At 31.9% G+C, this 23,726-nt stretch overlaps 1 protein-coding gene across 4 annotated transcripts; it reads right to left on the bottom strand.

Annotated features, from left to right (window-relative positions):
- Window positions 1-569: 569 nt before the first annotated feature.
- Window positions 570-8,426, bottom strand: LOC105141853 (uncharacterized). 4 transcript variants are annotated; one of them, XM_011049228.1, is made up of 9 exons: window positions 8,252-8,426; window positions 7,662-8,143; window positions 5,744-6,119; window positions 4,043-5,068; window positions 3,762-3,970; window positions 3,414-3,527; window positions 3,023-3,177; window positions 1,735-1,842; window positions 570-809 (listed from the first exon to the last, which is right to left on the bottom strand). In XM_011049228.1, the coding sequence occupies exons 2-8, from the start codon at window positions 8,082-8,084 to the stop codon at window positions 1,794-1,796; spliced, it is 2,352 nt and encodes a 783-aa protein (XP_011047530.1). In that variant the 5' UTR covers window positions 8,085-8,143; window positions 8,252-8,426; the 3' UTR covers window positions 570-809; window positions 1,735-1,793. The 4 variants fall into 4 exon arrangements, with proteins under 4 accessions (XP_011047530.1, XP_011047529.1, XP_011047528.1 ...); XM_011049227.1 differs by having other exon boundaries at window positions 3,762-5,065; window positions 5,741-6,119; XM_011049226.1 differs by having other exon boundaries at window positions 3,762-5,068.
- Between the last annotated feature and the right edge of the window lie 15,300 nt (window positions 8,427-23,726).

Below are 23,726 nucleotides of genomic sequence, written 5' to 3'. Positions count from 1 at the left end.
GGTCCATGGTCGAATTAGCGTTACTAAAAATTTTAATTTTTTTTAAATTAATATTTTTTTAATTATTTTGATATACTAATATCAAAAATACCCCCAAACCCAATTGCCCGCATTGTCACACTAACACATTCCTGCAAAAGTTCGCATCAAGGAGCTAAGCTAGCATTGGCGACACAGGTGGTCATTGCATTTTTATTTAAGTCTAAGCATTTCAAGATGCAATCATCCCACATCGTGTGCAACACATCCTAATTGGCAGCTAAGGAAAGCAATTGCACCACTCCAGATATATCAAACTTCAAATCCTCCGTCCTATTTACAACATGATACAACAATCCAATTGACTGCCATGATGCTTGAATTTCAGGTTTGCCCCTCAATATACACAGTAATGCCCATACAAACAGGCATGTCTCTTATTCAAATTTCATACAAGCTCATGTGATATTTGCTTACATGCTTGATGAATCTTTAACTCTAATGGGGTCCACATATCACTTGCTATATTTGTTAGTAGTGTGTGTGTGAGTGAAAGAACACGAGCGGGCGTGTCACATGTTCGTTCCTACTTTACCATATGGAGTGCCATTCATAGCATTTTCAGAACATTTGAAGTAGAAATCTGATATAATTCTAGAGAGAATAGGGCAGAATGTTCATTCTATAATTTACCTGATAAGCATGAAAGGTTGACTAAAAATTTTGATGAACTAGTATGGAAATAATGATACAAAGAACTAGAGCTACAAATTGTACATTGAGTACTAAACTCACTCATCAACCTGCAGGGTCCCTTTGATGTAGATTGCCTGGTATTTGACAAAAAAGAGGAAAATGAATAATTATCCTTGTGAAATAAGTATATAAAGAAGGGATGGAAAGGGGAGAAATAATCATAGGATGACAGGGAGCTTGACTAGAAAGTTGCATTCATGTATTTTTTTCCATATCTCGCCCCAAAAAAACAATTTCATAGTGGTATTTTGTGAGGTAACTGCAAGTCCATGCATGCCTTGAGTGAGTGAGTGGGATAAGGGGAAGGAGATTCAATTTTCATTTTCATTTTTCACTATTTTTTTGTCCAGTTCTGTATTTCATTTCTCCATAAAAACATTTGAGTTTTTTTTTTTTTTTTTTTTTGGCTAGAATTCTAAAACTAGAAACTGTGTTAATGAGTACACTTGAAATTATAATAGTGTTAGGTGGAAAAGAAAACACATGTTTCAAACTTTGAAAAATTAGGAAAGTAAATTGATAGGTTACAAAAACCAGTGAAGCTAAAAAGAAAAAAGTTTTCATTTTCTGATTAACACATTAACAATGCTCTGCTTTCCTGAGAAAGTTATCAAGACAACTGCTTTGTTTGGTAAACAGCCCCTAATATTTATAGCTGCTTCCACAACCCATGTCACTTTCCTTCTTAGTTAAGTGGAAATCCAAAAATGAATTATTCAAGAAAACTTCAGCTCTGCCCCCAGGTATTGTAAAGGCAGAGATCTATATTCACTAAAACAAAAATGTTGGCAAACACAGATTGATTCATTGGATAAGCGAACTTTGGTCACACAAACATCACCATTTTAAGAAATTTCTCCTACTCAAAGGGGGCCTTGGAGATAAATGCAATACATTCTAATGAAAGGAAAACTACCTTTTTGTATGGTCGAAAACTTAGCATTATTCTAAATGACATCACAAGCAACAACTATCACTGGATACTTAGTTACCTGTTACCTGATCAAAGGAAGCACCGGTACCATCTAAGAGTCTCAATATATGTGTGTATTGACTGATCAATGGAAAACAGGTTGAAAATTCCCTTTCAACTCATCATAAAACCACCTGCAACAGAAAATTTCTCTTGTCAAAGAACCAAAAGAAGCCTATTTGAAACCAGGCCGAATGAAACTTATAAAATTTTAGATGTTCTTATCAAGCATGATAGGAACGGGACAAACTTACACACTTGGCCCAATCCTAAAATTTGAGGTCCAAGTGCTGGTTTAGGAGTTTTGACAACTGGCCAAGTTGACTACAGGCTTATTTGAGAGAAAAAAGGCATGTTGTCAATTGAACCACATTTCTGCTCAATGGGTTTGAGCAAACAAAAATAAAGGTATCTGCTACAAAAGTCATTAAAAATGAATTGATAAAGAAACCACACGTTGAAACTGAACTTGATTGCTAGACATCTCTTACTCTTCATCAGTTTTGCAGCACAGATTAAAGCTCCTTAGAATATTAGGAAAAAAACACATACTATCTGAAAAAATTAACAAAAGAGAATAAAATATAGTGATCTACTCAAGGCATTTCTAATACAACAAGCATATTCTAAAGTCTAGTCTTTCTTTTTCATTTTTTTTCTTCTTTGGGATTAGGGGGGGAAAAACTGCAGTAACAGAACAGTTATACAGAAATGTGACATTGAGAACCCACCGCTCTATCTTCTGGGAAGAGCCTATTGGCTTTTGCTGAGTTTATGATCTCAATTATCATTCCAATAGCAAAATTAAGTGGCAAAAGTGAAGCATCATGCTGTCCCTAAAGATTATTGCAATATATTTGTCTGACTTAAGAACTCTCTCATTGCTAAAGCTGAATGATTAAAAACAAAACATGTGAAGCACCCTGGAATTCAAGCAACTAAAGGGGCACCGTCAATCAAAATTGAACGAGTTAGTAATGTGATTGCCACTGTTATTGTTGCATTAGGTTGTGTGTCACTCTAATGAGGATAGACTTACAGAACAACCAGCCTGCTATCACCATTCCCTCAATCTCATTTCTTTCCTTCATTGCTTGTGAAAATAAACATGTAGAATAAAATTATTAATAATTAAAATGAACTTTTTCCATGAGGAGTGTTCTTACCATACAGGCTTCTGGAACAATTTATATAACAGAAACTATAATGATAACCAGGAAAACTACTGCACAGGCATAAGCACATATGCATAGAACCAAATAGACATATCATGCAGTTCTCTACACCAACCATAAGTAGTTGTAAAAGACATACTTGCATATGAAAACAGGTGCTGATCCATTATTTGCCTTGGTTGCTAACTGGTTCTGTCTTTCACTCATTTCCTTAAACTTGTTAGGAGGAAGAACTTCGCATGGGCCTTCAATCAAGCTAGCCATCACACTGCTTTCATGATTTGATTCATAGACCTATAACAGAACAGAAATGCATTCCTTACACACATACAGCCAATTCAAGAAGAGGGCTAATAGAATTTAATTCCCAATAAAGTTTGTTAACTTCAATTTGTGAGCATCAGCTTTCAAGCATTATCTGTGTGTGCATGAGTGCAAATGCATATATACAACAGAGAAACTAGCAAGTCCATCCCAAACTAATGTGTAAATATAAACAAAATGCAAAAGTATACGAGGAAACAGTTCACCTCATTACTTTCAGGGGCACATGGGTGGCCTACAGCCGCAGGCAAGTCACCAGGAAAGTAGCACTGACTAACAAGAACCCACTTTGATCCGGTTTCAATTTCCTCCCACATGGCCTGTGATAAAAAGCCAATTTCTCCATATTAGGCTTCACAAAGAAAAAAATAATACCATAAAAGGTGACAAAAACACATCAACATGAGAAAATAAAGAAATAAATCAACAACTCTTATATAGATGGCTGTGTAAAGTTTACTCGGATAAAACCAAGTTTTGGCGCATTCCTCTAGGTAGTTTTGCAATTATAATTGCTATAAATTATATGATCGAATGCTAGATTATTCAATCACCTGAAGTTTAGAGGGTGTTAATTTGCCATTGCTGGAATGAAAAAGGGCATGATCCTGCACTTTATACGACACTCCATCAATGCAACAGGACTTGTAAAAATTTTTTCCATCTGCAACTTTAATTTCATTACCAATCCATTCCACACTATGAATGCCACTGGAAGACAAGCCAGGATGTTTTCCAACCCAATTATTAGGTACAGAACTTCCTACAGGATTTGCATGCAAAACATCTTGCTCACTTTTCTTGACCTCAAATCTTGAAGAACAATCAGTATTTCCTCTTACACTTGCTGACTCTTCCATGATTGAATGATCCTGATGAGGTGTCAAAGGAGCTTTGGGAAAATCTGATTGTTCTGTTAGGATAATGTCTTGTGAGATTTGCAAGGGTTTGGAATCTTCAAAATTGTTGCTGATTTTTTCAGATGATTCAGAAAGTGAACTCTTTTCCTGTGCAGGTGATTCAGAAACTTGATATTTTTGTGTAGATCTTTCAGTGGTGTTGGGGAAACTACATGCACTCTGATCTGCATCCTTTCCACTTGTTGTGTAGATCTCAGATGCTGATTCAACATTGTTGACAGAACCAGATCCAGCATGATTTTGAACACCATTTGTAGTCTTTTGTTGATTGACCTTTAGATCTACATTTTCAGCTTTCTTCTCTGATGATGAATGACTTCCAGCTGGATTAGAAGGCCCTTTTGGTGGTGTTGCACTCCTCATGACACGGCCATATTTAGGGGGCAAAGGCTTCCCATTGCTTAATGCCAAGCAATTCCTGCAGTGCCATTCACCTCTAGGAATTCCTTTCTGATTAATTGCTTCTCGACATTTTATGTGAAATCCACTCTCACAAGCATCACAAAGAACAACAGTTTCCACCTCATTGACAGTAAGTTTGCATATTTGGCAAGTCATTGCTGTAGTCATATATTCTCTTGAAGGCGGAATCCATGTGGGATATTCAGGAAGCTTCGGCTGTAATAACTTCTGAACAATTTTAGCAATTTCATTGTGATTGTTGATAAACGATGGAGGTTGAACATACTCCATGCCTTGCATAGGCGGGTGTATGCTTGGCAAATTTGCAGGTGGAGTTTGAGATGTGAATGGTCTGAATGTTTGATCTCTTGCTGCTTGAGTTGCACGAGTCCGACCCAAGTCAGCAGCTCCCTCAACCTTGGCAGAATTATGATTTGGCATATTGTTTTCTGGTGCAGATTTACCTGAGGATGCAGAATGGGGTTGCATAGACCAACTTGGAGCATTAACCAGTGAATGATTTGCAGAAGCATTTGCTGCAGTTAATAATTTACAAAGCATGTATATTTAAACGTCCAACAAAAACAAGTAACAGAAAGAAGATGATGATTCCAAGAGATCAGGAAGTATAAAGAAAGCTTAAGAAGATAAAAATCCAAAAATGATAGATCACTTGCTGCCTGTAACACAGAACTCCGCAGAATGGCAAACAAGTAATTATCTTTGTTGGAAAGACTAACAAGTTTGCTTTAACCCTCCAAATACACATGCTCAAATTAAATAGATAATGTTCCTAGAAAAGAATGTTCTTTACATAAATTGCATGAAGATCAGAATTGAAGTGTTTTTGTTTAGGTCCAACTAATTTCTATTACTAGGAATTTCTATTATTTGTTTCTCAGAAAAATCCAATGAAGTTTGAAATTTGGCAGAGAAGACTCTTGGACATTACCAATCACTAAGAGTATACATTCTATATAATGGTCCCTACACTTGAGAGTATGCATTCTATAACTTCCCTTGAAGGATATTCTTAAATTTTTATTTTATTTTATTTTTCACAATTTGCATGTAAATGAAACTGAAAAGAGTCGCAACCTAAGCATTTTCAATCCAAAAGGGGGGGGAAGGCAAAAAAAAGAAAAACTCCCATTACTATGCGCAGAGGGGAAAAGTGGTCAGAGCAAAGGGAGAAAGATGTGGAGAATTACCAAGTACTTGAGGAGCATAAGATGCCCCATTTGATCCCCCTTCCACTTTAAACTGTGTTTTTTCAACTTTAGAAAATGCTACAGAAGACAAATCCCTTCCTAATTGACTGCTAGGTAACCCACTGGAAACAGTAGATATTTTAACTTCAGTGGTGAGTGGTTGAAGTGTTGAGGATGCTGGGGTTGCTGCTGAAACATGACCAGGCAAAGAAGCTGGAAAGACTCCAGAAGATACTGATATATTACTTGGTTTATCTGAAGAAAGCACGCGAAAAGCATGTGATGGCCCATGGCTTTCAGGCATTGCACCAAAGCTCGGTTGTGTTATTTGAGTTGTATATGTAGCTGAAGGAGCAGCAAATTTCTTGGACTCTTCCATCTGGAGAAGTATTAGAAGTCAGAGCATGAAGTCAATTTGAATCTTCCCCCAACAGACACAGAACAACCTTGGATTACTGATGCAAATTCTTATGATCAAGAAGGCAGTATTCAAAACAAATACAAGCATGGCAGTATTCAAAACAAAGACAAGCAGAAGGGGGTGATAAAATTTGACAAAGATTAAACTAGTTCAAGTAAAGGGGAGCACTCTATGCAGGCCAAACTTTCGACCATACACATTGGCAATAAATGACAGTAGAAGTTAACTACAACTGCCATTGTTCTTATCCTTAGTAGTTATCTATTAATAACTGTCAATTGTAACTTTATTTATTGCAGAATATTATTTCTGGAAGGATATGTTGTAGAGAAAGCCTATTTTAACTTGGTGTGATTCCAATATGGGAGTGATTCCCTTGAGTGGTGGGAGGCTACTTGTTTCCTATCATTGTAATTCTTTGTTTGCAATAAAATTATAAGACTTCTTTCTTTCCTGTCATTAAATCACTTTTCTGTACAACTGAGTTTGCTTTATTTACAAGTAATTGTTTCAATCCATAGTGTCATTGGCATTGATTACTTTTATTTAACTTATACTTAAATATAATTCAGACCTAAACCATAACGAAAATTAAATATCTCAAGCAGAAATGAAGAGTTAGTACAAATAATTCCCCTTTATTCCCAACAACAGAAACAAAAATAAAAAAGACAGATTTAACAAAAGAAACATCTGTTCACAAGGAAATGCACATGATAGCTTAAAAAATTTATAAGAAAAAAATAATAATGAAAAAAAAAAAAAAGAGAGAACTTAAACCACATCTACAACTTCCCACCAATGCTTCTTGAAAACAATGACTTACACCCTCCTCCTATATCTAACCTTTACATCCTCCATGCTAAAAAACCTTGTTGCCTTACTAGGCACACCACAAGAAGTGTTTGAAAACTTCTACTTCTCCAGCACCATCCAACAAGGATGTGAAATTCTATTCTATCGAGTGCAAGAAAATAAAGGATACATGGCACTAAGTCCCAGCTTCTTCCCTCTTCATATCGCCTACCAAGCAACCAAACTATTCTACCACAAGCCAATGCTAATTTCAAGCGAAATCAAAGCTATCAACCTCGCATACACTACTACAGTAATTTGTGTATTGCATCTTAAGAACAGCAATGATATCGCGAGTTTTTGAATGAAATCAAAGCTATCAACCTCACATGCGCTACTACAGTCATTTGTAGCATCTTAAGGACAGAAAATCCAAGTATCCAACTATATCCAAATCAACTGAAACATATAACGGCTCGCATCTGAAATTAAAAAAAAAAAAAAAGCAATTCCCATAGAAAAACTGTCCAAAACATCTTTGGCTAATTACTTGTTGACCCGCAAACAAAAGCAAGCCAACCTTGAATGCATGAAAGATTAATACGAAATCAAGCGTCAAAAAATAAATAAATAAAGACAAACATAAAAGCCTAGGAAAACCAAAATTTCCAACACAAAAATTAGGAATTTCTTTATATCGCTTACCTTCCTCTTTGAAAGGGAGAGCTTCTCCTTAATGGACAGCCTAGATCCTCGAAACCCTAACCGTTGATCTTTAAGCTTAAAATTAAGCCCTAAGTCCTCAATAACAGTCCCAATTGAGTCTCTAGCCACTAAATCCTTAGGCGACAAATCCTGACAAATCTCTACCAATTTTTCCCTCGCTTCCTCCATCAATCTCACCTCCGCCTCCGTCGGATTCTTCCCTCCTCTCATCCCCGCCATTGCAGATAGCACCAGAACTATCTCCGCCACTTTCCGTATCTCACCAACGCCTTTTTTAGCTCTTTTAGCCGCCAATTCTTCGCTCTCTACGTTCTCCATTTGTCTCTTCTCGCTAAACAAATCAGTTTCACCGTCCGATTGCGGAAGACATTTATTATAATCATCTACCGCCGATGGATCCATTTGTTCAAACAGCAAGGAAGTCAGTACATTGACCACGACGCCGTTTCAAGCACAGGCACCTGCAAGAGATCGAGATTAGAGGCGTGAGAGGAGATAGAGATCCAAGGAGAAACCCTAGAGAAGGAGAAAGCTTAAAGAATTGAAAACATTAGAGACGTTATAAAAACCTTTTGGGCGGGTAAAAATTGAAGGGAGCGAGAGAGATTTTTTTATTTTTTTATTTTTTCTGTTTAAGTAATGAAAAAGGGTTTGGGTGGTGCGATTTTAGCAGGGAGGCAAAGCCGAAGCGTGGTTTTTCTTTTCTATAGATAGAGAACGAGAACGGGGGATTTATTTTTCCTTCGCTTTTTTTCTTTTATTCATTCTAGTTAGGTAAACCGGGCGGTTTTATTATACATTCCGGTTTAGGGAGTCGTAACAGTAGTCGGTTTCGCGAATAAATTATAAAGGTGGAGAAATTGGTGTTTTTATTTGAGATTGACAGTGGTTGAAGAGTTTGTTTGTTTTTTTAAAAAATATATTTTTTAAATTTTTTATTATATTTTTAATTAAATTTTATTTCAATTTTGTTTGTTTTAGAAATAAATTAAAAAATATTATTTTAATATATTTTTAAATAAAATACATTTAAAAAACAATCATCACCATAATTTCAAGCATTACTTAATTTTTTGTCAATATGCTATTTGGTTTTTTATCATCAATTTAATTTATTAATATGACCCTTGTAAATTTTTAATGATGGAAAAGTTAATTGTAAAAATTTAAATCCATTTAAAATTATTTATAAAATCAAACAAAATTTTAACATATTAGATAGTTAATATTAGATGACACAACATCATTATTTTATATATTAAGCTAAGACAATAAATAAATAAAAATATAAAAAATTGTAAAAAGTTAATTGTGTATTATTACACATTACCTTATTATACTAAAAAAACTTTAGAAAGTCACTAGAGTTTCATTAGAAAAATAAAATCAAGATTTGACTGAATAAATTTTTAAAATTATTTTTAAAAAAAATTAATTGTGTTCTAATGGTGGTGAGAGAAATTCTTCATTGTCTACTTTACTAGACCTGCTAATAAAACTAGATATTCTAATTTTTTAGTAATGAAATCTCTTAAAATACATTCTTTTTATATTGAATATATATAACCCTATTAGAAGTCAGCTTTATTAGTAGGATAGTTACTTTACTAGAAAGGTATTATTTTAGTTTAAAAAAAAGTGACATTAGAGAAAAAAAAAAACCAATAAAGATATTAGCATAGCTACTCCTAATATCACCAAATATCCATTATAAGTTAATATAATTAGTAATTATATTCTCTTGTTTTTTTTACAAGAGGTAGACATAAAAGGTGATTGTATTGAAAATAACTCAACTGATAAGCTTATGTCATTTATACATCATTACACCAAGTTAATAACTGATATTTCTAATGGTTTTTTAAGAGTTAAAGTTCTTTTGTCATGAATAAAAATTTTAAATATTTTTGCCCTATGTCAAAAACACACTTCAACTTAAAAATCAACTCAAATCCAAATCTAAGTCCAAGGAAAGAACCAGATATACAATAGACAAGACAACGAGCCAATTTCTTGTGTGTTCTAACTATGAAACCAACTATGTTTCAAGAGCTCATGTCGGCTGCTTCTTCTATCGAAAAAAAGTTTCTTTATTTAGCTTGTGTATATAAAAAAAAGAAGAGTAAGAGTAAGAGTAAAGAGTTGTGGCAATATTACTTGCAAATTCTTTTGTTTCTTGTGCTTGGAACCACCACTAGAGTGGTCGAAGAAGTCAAGCAAATGATTAAGAGCACCCATTTCTTTATAATTTAGCATTATTTCTCCTACATCTTCCACTAAAAAGGAAGACATCATGATGCTAAATCAATTTTATATTATGGCCCCTCCAAAATAATATGTAAACATATATTGTTACTTCAAACAACTTTTTAATCTATATGGTTTTAAGGTTAGCAAACACTTTCTTTTTTTATATCATAAGACTTTAGATGTCCTTCTCTTTCAGATCTCTTCTCCTTTATCATTGGACACTTCATCTCTTGAAATAAATTCTAAGTGTTTTAGGTATTGACCATTATTGTCTTAAAATGATAGTGTGTTAGGTAATAAAATCTATAATGATTGTCTAAAATGGCTCATTTAGGGATAACCCCTTTCTTTGGAGTTCAAATTCAATAAATAATTGTGCAAGAGAAGTCTTGACATGGTTGTAGAAAGATATTGATCCTCTTATCAATACTAAAGATGATTAATAAAAGTATTCAAGATTACATAGCTATCCAATAATCTTTTAAAACTTAGAGAAAATCATTGGAAATTAAATATTTAGCTTATTCAATAAGATAATTAATCCTTTAAAGATGTTTCTTTATAAATCTACTCCTAAAAAGCCAAGATATTTCATATAAGGAAAGAACCAGTTCAGATAGAAAATGAGCTTATTAAGGCTATGGCTAATTTAGCCTTTAAAGATACTAAAGTCATAGATCATGTGTGTGTATGTGTCTATAAATAAATATCTAAAAATTATCTAATGTGATCTTTATTTTCTTCGAGTAGTAAAGACAATCTAGAAGAAAGGCTTTAAAAGACTTTGTTGGGGTTTATTAATCTTGTAAAGCTAGGGTCATTAGCTATTTCTTAATAAAACAATGATCATGTGTTGATGTTGTTTATATATATATATATATATTTGTTCTTTCTCTTATTTTCAATAATAATGTTATTTTTATACATATATTAACTAATTATTTAACATTTTGAAATCACGTTGTAAGGATAAATGAAAATATAATCTACCTTATAAACTCAAGCTAAAGTAATTATATTTGAGATCCAATTAATATAATCCTAGAGTGATCCTATAATTTCTTATTTTTCTCAAGACCCTTATTTTCTAGCTTATTATTCTTGTAGGGACAGTATTTTCTCAAATATTGATCATTGATCGATCAGTAATATAGTTTCATATCGTATTTAGCTTGATGATATGTATCTCTTTTAGAACTTTAACAATAATACATTGACTCTTCTAGATAGAAGATCATTTTTCATATTTTAGATGACTAATTAGAAGTATGTCCTTCCATACTAGATTATTTTTTTTTAAGTGTCTTGATCGAACATGCTTATTATATGCTTTTTGATATTCCACTTATGTGCTAACGATTTATAGTTTAGGTTTGTGGCATAGATGAAAAATTTAAAAAGATTATATTTTAAACTTGAAAATCACATATAATAAACATCAAAATTGACCTCAAGCTAATAATAAATACCATTATGAACTTTACTAGTTTGCTTTATTAGCCTAAACTCTAGTAGTTCATTATTATTAGGATCATTTAAGGATGTTATCTTGTCAAAATTGAAATATTTTCAATTTATTTTCAACATAAGATACACAATACATGGTTGAATATTTAATATACACTTAGAATAACTATCCAAATCTAGGAAATAACCAAAATAATATTATTTGGGAAAAAATATATGAATTTAATAGAAAAATAGACTCATTATAGAAAACAAATATTTTTTACTTATTAAGAAAGCAAGCAGACATGCAAAAAGCTTGAATTGATAATATGCACAACAAAATTTAAATAGTCATAATTTCTTATAAAAAAAAACTCCAATGCATGTATGGTTAAACAATCTAAAATAATCACATTTTGAACTTGAAAACAACATGGGATAAGCACAATTTTCCATGTAATAAAGCAATGTTCGATATCGAAGTTATCTAGGTTGGTAATAAACTGCATTAAAAATTTCAGTTATTTGTTTTACTAACCCTATCTTAAGTAGTTAAATATTAATAGGATATTTGAGGACACTCTAGTGATAGAAAAAAAAAAGACCAGCAGTTTCTTTTTTTAAAAAAATTTATTTAACTTAATTGATTTTTACAATTTTATCAAAGGTATTTTTGAACCAATTTGGATGTCATCTAAGTTTAAGTCCTTTTCTAATGAAGTTTCAAGGGTGAACTCTCTATACTACCATTGTGTATTTAGAAAAATATTATTAATAAAATAAAAATCTATTTTATTATGGTTCCAATATTTAAACCTAGAAATTCAAGAAAGGAAACAAACATAGTTGAACACCAAACCTGCCATTTAGGGATATATTTATTCATAACAAAAGAAGGAAACCTATAGACATGCTTTTATATTTTACACCATTTATTTATCATACCTTTTAATAAATAAAAATGTAACATTTAATTTATTCTGATTCTCTAATATATCCCTTAGTTAAATTAATTTCACTAAAATATGAATTGGTAAAAATATCTCAACAAATCATTACAAAATATAAAAAAAATATTAGTCTAGAAATTTGTACCTAAGTAATCTAGGTTACATATTGAAACTATCATATGTAACACAACTTAACATGAATTATTTTATTTTTTACTTAAAAAGAGTATAATTGACTTAAAGGCATTTTTTTATATAATTTTATATTGAAACAATCACATATTGTGCTATTAATAATTAATTCTTAATAAAAATAGTTGATAATGGAAATATGAACAAAATAAAGCTTACAATTTATTAAAAAATCATGTACTATAAAAAGATATATTTGATAGTTTTCCCTATAACAAAAGTATTTAACAATAATATAAATACATTTTTGAATTTTTAAATGGGATGTTGACATGACGAAAAGATTGATGTCTTCTCCCAAGTGCAGGAGTGTCGAAGTAATAAATAACCCAGCAAGACCGGGGTCGAACCACAGGGAGGTTAATTGTACAAATTATAAATAACAATAATACAACAACAATAACAATAACAACAACAACAACAACAACAACAACAACAACAACAACAACAACAATAACAATAATAATAACAATAATAATAATAATAATAATAGTAGTAGTAGTAGTAGTAGTAGTAGTAGTAGTAATAAAGAAAGAGAAGAAGAAGAAGATGATGAGAACTTGGAGATGGAAAATTAATGTAAGGATTAAACAATAATAATAACAAATGTCAAGGTTAGAGGTTCCACTAATGGTATGTCAAACAAGTATAGTATAAACTCTTATTATTCAATTGGAAACCACAAACAAAGGAGGTTCCAATCATATTATAGATTGTTAACATGATTACATTAGTCATCTTATTCGATTAATGCTAATACTTGTAAATCTCGTCAAGCATTCATGATTATAACTTATGTTAACAACAAATCAAGTTCCTTTTATAGCTCAGGTGTCGGTTATATCATACAGTATGAGCTATGAAAGTGCCAAGCATTTGTTGTACCAAGTGTTATACAACATAAATCAAGATTAGTCATTTAACAAGCAAAGTATTAAAGAGTGAATAAGATAACAAATACAAAACATGTTAGTATCAAACATTAAAGTCCATATTAAGTTTATATTATACTTATTCTTACACCATTAGTGTAACCTTTTCACCTTGATATAATTAACTTAACTAGACATAATGAAAGAAAGAAAAATAGATAAACAAAATAAGAACATAAAAGTGACGTTTTGAAAGAGATCCTAACTTTTGAAAGAAAGAAAAATAGATAAACAAAATAAGAACATCATGTGACGTTTTGAAAGAGATCCTAACTTTTGACAATTTTCACAAGTCTTGCAGAATGCATGCGTGTCCTTGAACATGGTGAGCCAATAAAATCCACATTGTAAGATTTTTGCAGCTGTCTTTTTTGACGAAAAGTGACCCCCATATGCCTCAGAATGACAAAATTTAATGACATTACTTACCTCATTGTTGGGAATGCATCTTCGAAATATTTGATCAGAACAATATTTGAATAGATAAGGGTCATCCCAATAAAAGTTCTTAACTTCGTTCAAGAACTTTCTTTTGTCTTGGGTGCCCCAATGCGATGGCAAATGTCCTGAAACAAGAAAATTAACAATATTAGCAAACCAAGGCATTGTAGTGACAGAAAGTAAAGATTCATCAGGAAAGTAGTCATCGATTGGTGTGATGTCAGATTTCAAATCAGTTGCCAATCTTGACAAATGATCTGCGACAACATTTTCGGTGCCTTTCTTATCCTTGATTGTGATATCGAATTCTTGAAGTAACAAAATCCACCGTACCAATCTAGCTTTAGAATCCTTCTTAAAAAGAAGATATTTCAACGCTGTATGATCGCTAAAAACAATAACAGGTGAGCCAACAAGATAAGATCTGAATTTTTCACATGCAAATACTACAGCAAGTAATTCTTTTTCAGTGGTTGTGTAATTTATTTGAGCACTATTTAAAGTTTTACTTGCATAGTAAATCACATAGGGTTTCTTATCTTTTTTTTATCCTAAAACAGCACCCACGGCATAATCACTAGCATTACACATTATTTCAAAAGGTAATGACCAATCAGGAGGTTGAATAACAGGAGTAGATGTAAGCAGGTTTTTAAGTTTAACAAAGGCTTCTTCACAATATTCAGTCCATTCAAAAACATTATCCTTTGTTAGAAGGTTACACAATGGCTTAGATATTATACTAAAATCTTTGATAAACCTTCTATAAAAACCAGCATGTCCTAAAAATGATCTAACATTTTTAACAGATATTAGTGTTGGCAAGTTGGCAATTAACTCAATTTTAGATTTATCAACCTCAATTCCTATTGATGAAACAATGTGACCAAGTACAATGCTGTTTGTTACCATAAAATGACATTTTTCCCAATTCAACACAAGATTCTTCTCTTCATACCTGTTCAAAACCTTTTCCAAATTAGTTAAACAATTATCAAATGAATCACCAAAAACAGAAAAATCATCCATAAAAATCTCAAGAAAACGTTCAACCATATCACTGAATATGCTAAGCATGCATCTTTGAAACGTGGCTGGTGCATTACATAATCCAAAAGGCATCCTTCGGTATGCAAATGTACCAAATGGACATGTGAAAGTAGTTTTCTCTTGATCTTCAAATGCAATTTCAATTTGGTTGTAACCTGAATAACCATCTAGAAAACAATAAAATTCATGACCTGCAACTCTTTCTAGAATTTGATCCATGAAAGGTAAAGGAAAGTGATCTTTTCTAGTCATTGAATTGAGTTTCCTATAGTCAATGCACATGTGCCAACCAGTAATAGTCCTCGTTGGAATTAACTCATTTTTCTCATTTGTTATCACAGTAACTCCAGACTTTTTAGGTACAACTTGGGTAGGACTTACCCATTTGCTATCAGAAATAGGATAAATGATTCCATTATCTAGAAGTTTAATGACTTCATTCCTCGCTACTTCTTTCATATTAGGATTAAGCCTTCGTTGCATTTCTCTAGAGGGTTTAGCATTTTCCTCCAAATAAATCTTGTGTGTGCAAATCAAAGAACTAATTCCTTTTATGTCAGCTATGGTCCATCCTAATGCATTTTTGTGCATTTTCAGAGTTTGTAATAACTTACCTTTTTTGATGAACATTAAGTTTGGAAGAAATTATTACCGGAAAAGTTTCATTTTCTCCCAAAAATGAGTATTTGAGATTACATGGTAATGGCTTCAAATCGGGTTTTGGTGGTTGAATAGTTGAAGGTATGGACCCAATTGATCGTGGTGGCAATTCCTTAATTTTTGGTCTCCAAATATTTGCCTTTGATTCTTCCTGAAAACAAATCATTTGCAAATCTTCAGATTCATTAAACTCAGTTTCATTGGAAGAATTTTCAAATTGATCGTAAATTATTTTTTCAATAAAATCTACTTCCTGTAAATCATTATCATCTCTAGGTTGCTTGCAAATATTAAAAACATTCATTTTTAATGTCATGTTTCCAAAAGATAACTTCATGACTCCATTCCTACAATTAATCAATGCATTAGAAGTTGCAAGAAATGGACGTCCTAAAATAACAGGAATTGAATTGCATCATTCAACAGGTTGTGTATCCAAGACAATAAAATCCACAGGAAAGATGAATTTATCAACTTGTACTAACACATCTTCAACTATTCCTCTAGGCATTTTTATAGATCTATCAGCAAGTAAAAGAGTAACAGAATTAGGTTTTAACTCACCTAGATTGAGACTTTGAAAAACTGAATATGGAAGTAAATTCACACTAGCTCCAAGATCAAGTACAGCTCTGTCAATTTTATGTTCTCCAATAAAGCAAGAAATTGTAGGACAACCAGGGTCTTTATATTTCAAAGCATTATTGTTCTGAAGAATGGCACTTACTTGTTCGGCTAAGAAGGCTTTCTTTTTCACATTCAATTTTCTCTTTACAGTGCATAGATCTTTCAAAAATTTAGCATAAGATGGTACCTATTTAATAGCATCTAGCAAAGGTATATTAATCCTTACATGTTTGAAAGTTTCAAAGATTTCAGAATTGTGATTGACTTTCCTTTGTTTGGTCATGACATGAGGAAATGGAAGTGTTGGCGGAGAATCAGTCTCTTCTTTGCAATGATCAGGTTCAGTCATTTCCTTACCCTTGGAGACTAACTCACCTTCTTTCTCACAAGGTTCAAGAATGGGTTTTTTAATAACCTTACCACTGCGGAGAGTAGTGACTGATTTGACTTAATCTAGATGTTGGCTTCCGGAATTGCTTGTACTTGAATTGTATTGCCCTTTGGGATTTTGCTGGGGTTGAGATGAAAACTTACCTTTCTCCTGAAAACTGAGAGCAGATGTGAACTTTGCAAGAGTATCTTTCAAATCAGCCATGGTTTGAGCATTTTGAGTGTTGATTGTCTCTTGCTTTTCAATGAATGCATGTAATGTTTCCTCAAGATTTCTTCTAGGAGGGGGAATATAAGGAGGTGCATATCCATGAGAATTTTGAAAATTATGTTATGTTTGAAATGGTGGCTGTGAAGTTTGTGCATTATTGTTACCACTCTTCCAACTGAAATTTGGGTGATTTCTCCAACCAGGGTTGTACGTTTGTGAGTACGGGTTATGACTTGGTCTTTGGAAATTATTTAAAGCATTGGCTTATTCATGGAGACATTCCTTAAAAGAAGGCAACGTGGGACAATTATTGGTTGAGTGTTCATTGGTTTCACAAATTTGACACACAATTTCTTGAACAGATTTTAATTGACCACTCTTTTTTAATTCTAGTACCTCAACTTTTCTAGCTAAAGATGCAAATTTGGCTTGAAGGTCATGATCTTCCCTAAGGCTATACATGCCTCCATTAGATGTATGAGGTTGAGTTTTACCTGGTGCCTCACAAGTACCTGTGGTGTCCTAATTTTGAGCATTTTCAGCTAACAAGTCTAAGTACTCCATTGCTTCATCAGGGTCTTTATTTTCAAAAGTTCCATTGCACATCAATTCCACCATTTGCCTATCTTTAGGTGTTAACCCTTCATAAAATTATAAAACCAATCTCCATGTTTCAAAATCATGATGAGGACAGGTATTAAACAAGTCTTTATATCTATCCCAACATTTGTAAAATGTTTCTCCTGGTTTTTGAGTAAAAGTGGTGATTTGTCTTTTGAAAGAGTTTGTTCTATGAGAAGGGAAAAATTTCTTTAAAAACTGTTGTTGCATTTCATCTCAAGCATGAATGGATCCTGACCTAATATTTTGTAGCCATGTTTTAGCTTTATCTTTTAACAAAAAAGGAAAAAGCTTTAATCTGATGGTGTTCCTGCTACAATTTAAGTCATTATAAGTGTTACAAACTTCTTCAAATTCTCTTAAGTGCAAGTATGGATTTTCTAATTCTAAGCCATGAAAAGTGGGTAAAAGTTGAATAATACCTGGCTTAAAATTAAAATGAGATGCATCAGGAGGAAAAACAATACATGATGGTGCACTTGTTCTTGTTGGATTCATATGATCTCTAAGTGTTCTAACACGATTATTCTCATTATTCTCATTATGAATTGATTGATTATCTTCTTCGGCCATGTTTTCTGAAGAAAATGATGATTTTCTAGAAAGTCTACCACTTAATGTATGTGTCCAAACTCTCATGCAAATACAAAAGAAAAAAAAGAAAAAAGAAAAAGAAAAAGAAACAACAATTAGAAAAATAAATAAAAGTGAAAATAAAATAAAATAAAATATTTAATTTATACAATAACTTACCTCCCCAGCAACGGCGCCAAAAACTTGACACGATCAAAGAGTTGATGTCTTATCCCAAGTGCAGGAGTGTCAAAGTAAAATAACCCGGCAAGACCGGGGTCGAACCACAGGGAGGTGAATTATATAAATTACAAATAAAGAAAAAGATTTAAAGAGAATAATAACAGAAAAGGAGTTGAAGAAAGTTTTGGGATGTGATATTGATGTAAGGATTAAACAATAACAAAACATATGTCAAGGTTATAGGATTTACTAATGGTATTTCAAATAAATATAATATAAACTCTTTTTATTACTCAACTAGAAACCACACACAAAGGAGGTTCTAATCGGATGATTTCTCGTTATTAGCTCATTATAAATTACTAACATGATCATATTAATTATCTTATATAAGTAATACCATACTTATAAATATCATCAAGCATTCATGTTGCTAGTTTATGTTAACAACAAATCAAGTTTCTATCATAATAACGATTTCGGCCGAAAACTATGAAAGATCAAGCATTTGATGTACCAAATATTATACAACACAAATCTAAATTAAACATTTAATAAGCAAGGTATTAAGAATTAGTAAGATAAAAAGATAAAACATGTTAATAACAATCTTTCTTGGATATAAACATTTAAAGCTCATGTTGAGTTTATATTATACCTATTCTAACACCATTAGAGAAACCTTTTCACCTTGACATAATTAACTTAGCTAAACATTAAGAAGGAGAAAAACACAAATAAACAATATAAGAACATAAACATAATATAAGCTAACTAAGTATAGGAAAGGAAATGAAAGAGCATAAACAAGAGATTACTATAGCATAAAAGAAAACTTGAACATTACAAAGATGTAGAGAGAAAGCAAGAAGATAACTTTGATCTGAAAATTAATATGACTAAATACATGGACAATGCCTCCTTTTATAGGCTAAGTTTCAGAACTATTGATTGATTGAAGAATTGGTGGGCATCCATTGATTTGGTGGCTGGTTTTTGACATTAATGGCTGCTGTTTTTTTGATATTGTGGGCTGATTTTTGATATTGTTGGCTGGCCAAAACGTCATTGCTCACATCAGAATTATAGCCAACTGAATTGTGGAAGCTGTGGGCAATTGTCTCAGCTTTCCAAAAAAAAAAACCAGAGCTCATTTGGACTTCTAGAACTCAAGATATGAGCCAAAAACCGAATAGTGCTTGAGCTGCAGGACAGCTTCCGACGTCTTCGTTGTTGCTAAGATTTGGGCTTGAAAACGGCAGAATTGAGTCTTTGACTTCATATGAAAGTTGTAGGTCTATGTCTTACCTTTCCATCGATATAAAATGGACCTAAATATGATATCTACAGCTCCAGATATGATCAAATTACTGAACAGTATTCGAGTTTGGAATGCACCAGCAACACTTTGCTAAGTTTGGCCTTCTTTTTATCCTTTCAATTTGAATCCTTAAACTCATCAATCAATCCTTTTATTTATGTGATAGACCGGCATTTAGGATGAACATTTACCATGAATTAAAGGTATATTATATTTTTAGACTTGCTAATATAAAACATGCTTTTGTTAGGGAATTTAATGATACTTTAGGTGTAATATGATGACATAAATCCTTAATGAGAATGCACTTTTAAGTACTAATCAGTTTTCTTAATAAAAATACATGGAAAATCTTATTATTCTAAAACCTTTTTTCTAAGAGTTATTTATTAGGACGATTATACCATATTTGACCATATTTCTTCAACCCATATAAAGATTTTTATAGTTTAATAGAATAAAAACTTCTAGGTTTTTCATAAAAGGCTTCAAGTATTTTTATATGGATATCTTTATCTAATGATCAATATATATTTATTGTAACTACATCCATTAAACACATATTTAGAGTTTCTAAGATTGCTAAACCAATTAAAAATCTAAAAATGATCGCATTTCTAAATGAAAAATAAGTTTCATTATAATTAATGTCAAATTCTTGTGAGAAATCTTGTGTAACAAGTTGTGCCTTATATCAAACAATTTTATTGTTCTCATTTTGTATTCTAACAAAAACCCACTTATATCCAACAGGGATAACATATTTAGATGTGTGAACTACATATCTAAATACTTCATGTTTTGCAAGTGAGTTTAATTATTTTTGGATTGCTTCTTTCCACATTAGCCAATCATTTCTATGTCGATATTATTTTATAATTTGTAATTCAATTTCATCATTATTTTTTGTGATGGAAAAAGCAACTTTAAATGCAAATACATATTTTATGATAATTTTATTTTGATCTAAAATCTTTTTTGTGTGAACATGGTTCATGGAGATCTCATTATTTCTAGGTACCTGGATCTCTTTAGGAGGTCCCTTCTTAGAAAGATCAATATTAAAATATGATGTTAACACAGTATTTATTACTTGTTTTATAGATGAGGAATCTATAGGAGTACCATCATCTATTTATTGTAATTTTTGTTTTCTAGAATTTTTATCCTTAGTACCAATAGATCTTCCTCGCTTTAAGTGTGGTATAAATTCATCTACTATTGTGTTGCATTTTTTTTTTCCTTCAGGGATTTCAATTCTAGATGGAGCATTTGTATCTAGAATGTGGGATTTAACCACCTTTTTACTGTTGGTGAAAACATCTGGTAATTGATTTGCAATATTTTGTAAATAAATTAGTTTTTGAACTTCAAGTTCACGTAAATTTATCATTTGATCAAAATGAGATAAGTTTGGGTTATTATAAGCAATTTATAATAATGTTTCAAACACTAATTTTTCTTTTCCTAATGATGGGAAAATGTTTTCATCAAAATAACAGTCTTCAAAATGTTCTTTAAAAACATCATTAGTCTAAGGTTCAAGAAATCTAATAATAGATGGAGAATCAAAACTAATATAAATTCTTATTTTACATCGTGGTTCCGTTTTAGTCCATTATAAGGGTGCTATAAACATATATATCACACAACTAAAAGTTCATAAATAAAATATATTTAATGGTATACCAAAAACAAGTTGTAAAGGAGAATTTTTATGATAAACTCTTAGTTTAATTTTAACTAATGATGCAACATGTAACATAACATGTCCCCAAATAGATATACATAATTTTGATTTAATAACTAATGATCTAACAATTAATTGAATGAACTTTATAAATAATTTTGCTGGATCATTTTGAGTATGCACATGAGCAACAAGATGTTCAACTTCAATTTAATAGAAATGCAAACATTATCAAATGCATGAAAAGTAAACTCGCCAACAATATCCAATCGAATTTTCTTGATTAAATAATCAAGAAATTACGCTCTTAGTCTAATAATCTGTGCTATTAATCTAGCAAATGCAACATTTTAACTAGAAAGTAAATAAATATATCCATTTACTTGATACATCAATCAATACCATAAAATATATAAAAGTCCTACATGGTGGATGAATAGGTCCACATATTCTCCTTAAATTCTTTTGAGAAAAGATGGTGATTCTTTAACAACATTTTGATAGAGCTGGTTTAGTAATTAATTTACCTTAAGAATATGAAGCGCAAGTGTTTTCACTTGGTAAAAAAATCTTCAGGTTTTATAAAAGATGCCCATGTGATTTTTTTAATAATTGATATCATCATTATTGATCTTGGAAATCCAAGTTGATTATGCTAAGGCATAAATATTTTTTGGTGGGAACACTTCTAGTGCATCATAACATTTGTTGTAATAGATTTCATGACTATATGATAAATTCCAGAAGAGAAATCATGTAATTTTTCAAGTACAAGCTTCTGATCTGAAATACATGAAATAAGATAAATATTTTTTTTTTTATCTTCATCTATTTTTCAATATGATAACCATTAGAGCGCGTACACCCACCCACCCACCCATACACACACACACACATATATATGAGTAAATTTTTTCTACACTCGAGTGAATATAATGCATCTTTAATGCCCAGTATTGTATTATTTGGTAATAAAATATTAGCTCTTTTAGGGTCTTGAATCATGTGTGTTGGACATGAAATTATAGTAATATTAGTTTTGATTAATATCAAATATTCAAAGTATTTCTTTTCCTTGATAATTGTGTGTGCTCTATATTGTCTGCTAAATATAAATTTCTATCATGAAAAGTCATACCTTTATTCCGAATATAATTAAAGTTTATTATTTAACTAAAATAAAATTAACATTATTTATTGAAAATACAATAAGATAAATATTCTAATACTAATAAAAAATATTAATCATCTTCAAGGATTTCACCACTAAACATGTTATCTGTTTTATCTTGGTTTTTAAATAAATCATTAACATCAAGATAGGCGTTGTGACCTTTAAAATCATCTTTATTAATAAAATTAGTCTCAACTATATTTTTTTTCAAAAAGACTTGATATAAATCTGTAAGATGTTTTGGCATACGATTTGCCGAACGATCAGGGATGCCTCTTTCCCGCAATGTGGGCCCATCTCTCGGAGGTTCATACACGAGATCACCACCCATCTTAATGTCACAACCTGTGTTCCAGGGGTTGAAGTTATGGTTTATAGTGGTAGAGGTGCTTCCAAAGAAATTTTAATAGAGCCAAATCTAGGGAGTCATGCCTGAGGTAATAGTAATGGAAAAGTAGCCGTCTTCATCCGCTATATAGTTCAGAATTGGTAATCCTGATAGCAAATAACAGGCGACATTGTTATCTTCAAGGGTCTTCTAGAGAAAAACTTACCCTAAAATGGCTTCAACACAGCATTAAGTCTCTTTTATCTATCCTTTTGGTGTATATTCTTAGCGCTTCTTTGTTATGTTGCGGAAATGGTTAAGAAAAGACAAGATAAACAAAAATCAAAGCTGCACCTTGCGTTCTCTTTGCCACGGTCCGACATCTCCTGGCAAGGCTACTCCAGCATAAGCTCCATTTGCTGGTATACAATCATTGCTTACAAGCCTAGACATTGAACAAGACAACCATTAATATAAAGTAAATCTGATTGATCATCTCTGCTTCCCTGCCTGTCTCGCACTAACAATCCGTCGTTGATCCGGATTTTGGTAATCCTCTGAAGCTGGAAAATTATATGGCCAGCTTTAATTTGGGCTTCAATCAACTTCTAATTATCACACTTATAAACCTTTATTAGCTGTAGCTTCCTAAAATGCATTTGCTTGAACTATTGGTATAATTGAAGAGTTAATCTCATTTTAGACATAATGAAAATAACCCGCAATTTAGCGTCCTCCCAAATTGAAAGAGGGTCATCTCCATCCACCACAGAGTTAAAATACATAAACACGGGTTAAGATACTTTCTTCCATGCCTCACCAGCTCCGATATTCGGCACCAAACCATCTCTCGATTAATGAGCACTGAGAAACATCTGATTATAACATTTTGATCCCATAATAAAATGCTGTTAGAAATGAAGAGCCTAATTACCATAATTAAGTTGCATTGCTTACTGCAAGAGTGGTTGGGTCAAGTTCTGTTTAACAGGTCCGCTGGAT

The sequence above is a fragment of the Populus euphratica genome, unplaced genomic scaffold (assembly GCF_000495115.2).
Source record: "Populus euphratica unplaced genomic scaffold, PopEup_1.0 scaffold211.1, whole genome shotgun sequence".
Classification (NCBI taxonomy): domain Eukaryota; kingdom Viridiplantae; phylum Streptophyta; class Magnoliopsida; order Malpighiales; family Salicaceae; genus Populus; species Populus euphratica.
Note: the sequence above shows the minus strand (reverse complement) of the source record. Positions and strands in the feature narration are given on the sequence as shown.

Coding starts and splice junctions, on each gene's coding strand:
- LOC105141853 (XM_011049227.1), bottom strand. CDS start 8,084: ATGGATCCATCGGCGGTAGATGATTATAATAAATGTCTTCCGCAATCG. Junction 5,066..5,740: donor TTATGCTCCTCAAGTACTTG/GTAATTCTCCAC, acceptor TATTAACTGCAG/CAAATGCTTCTGCAAATCAT. Junction 3,178..3,413: donor GTGCCCCTGAAAGTAATGAG/GTGAACTGTTTC, acceptor GTTCTGTTATAG/GTCTATGAATCAAATCATGA.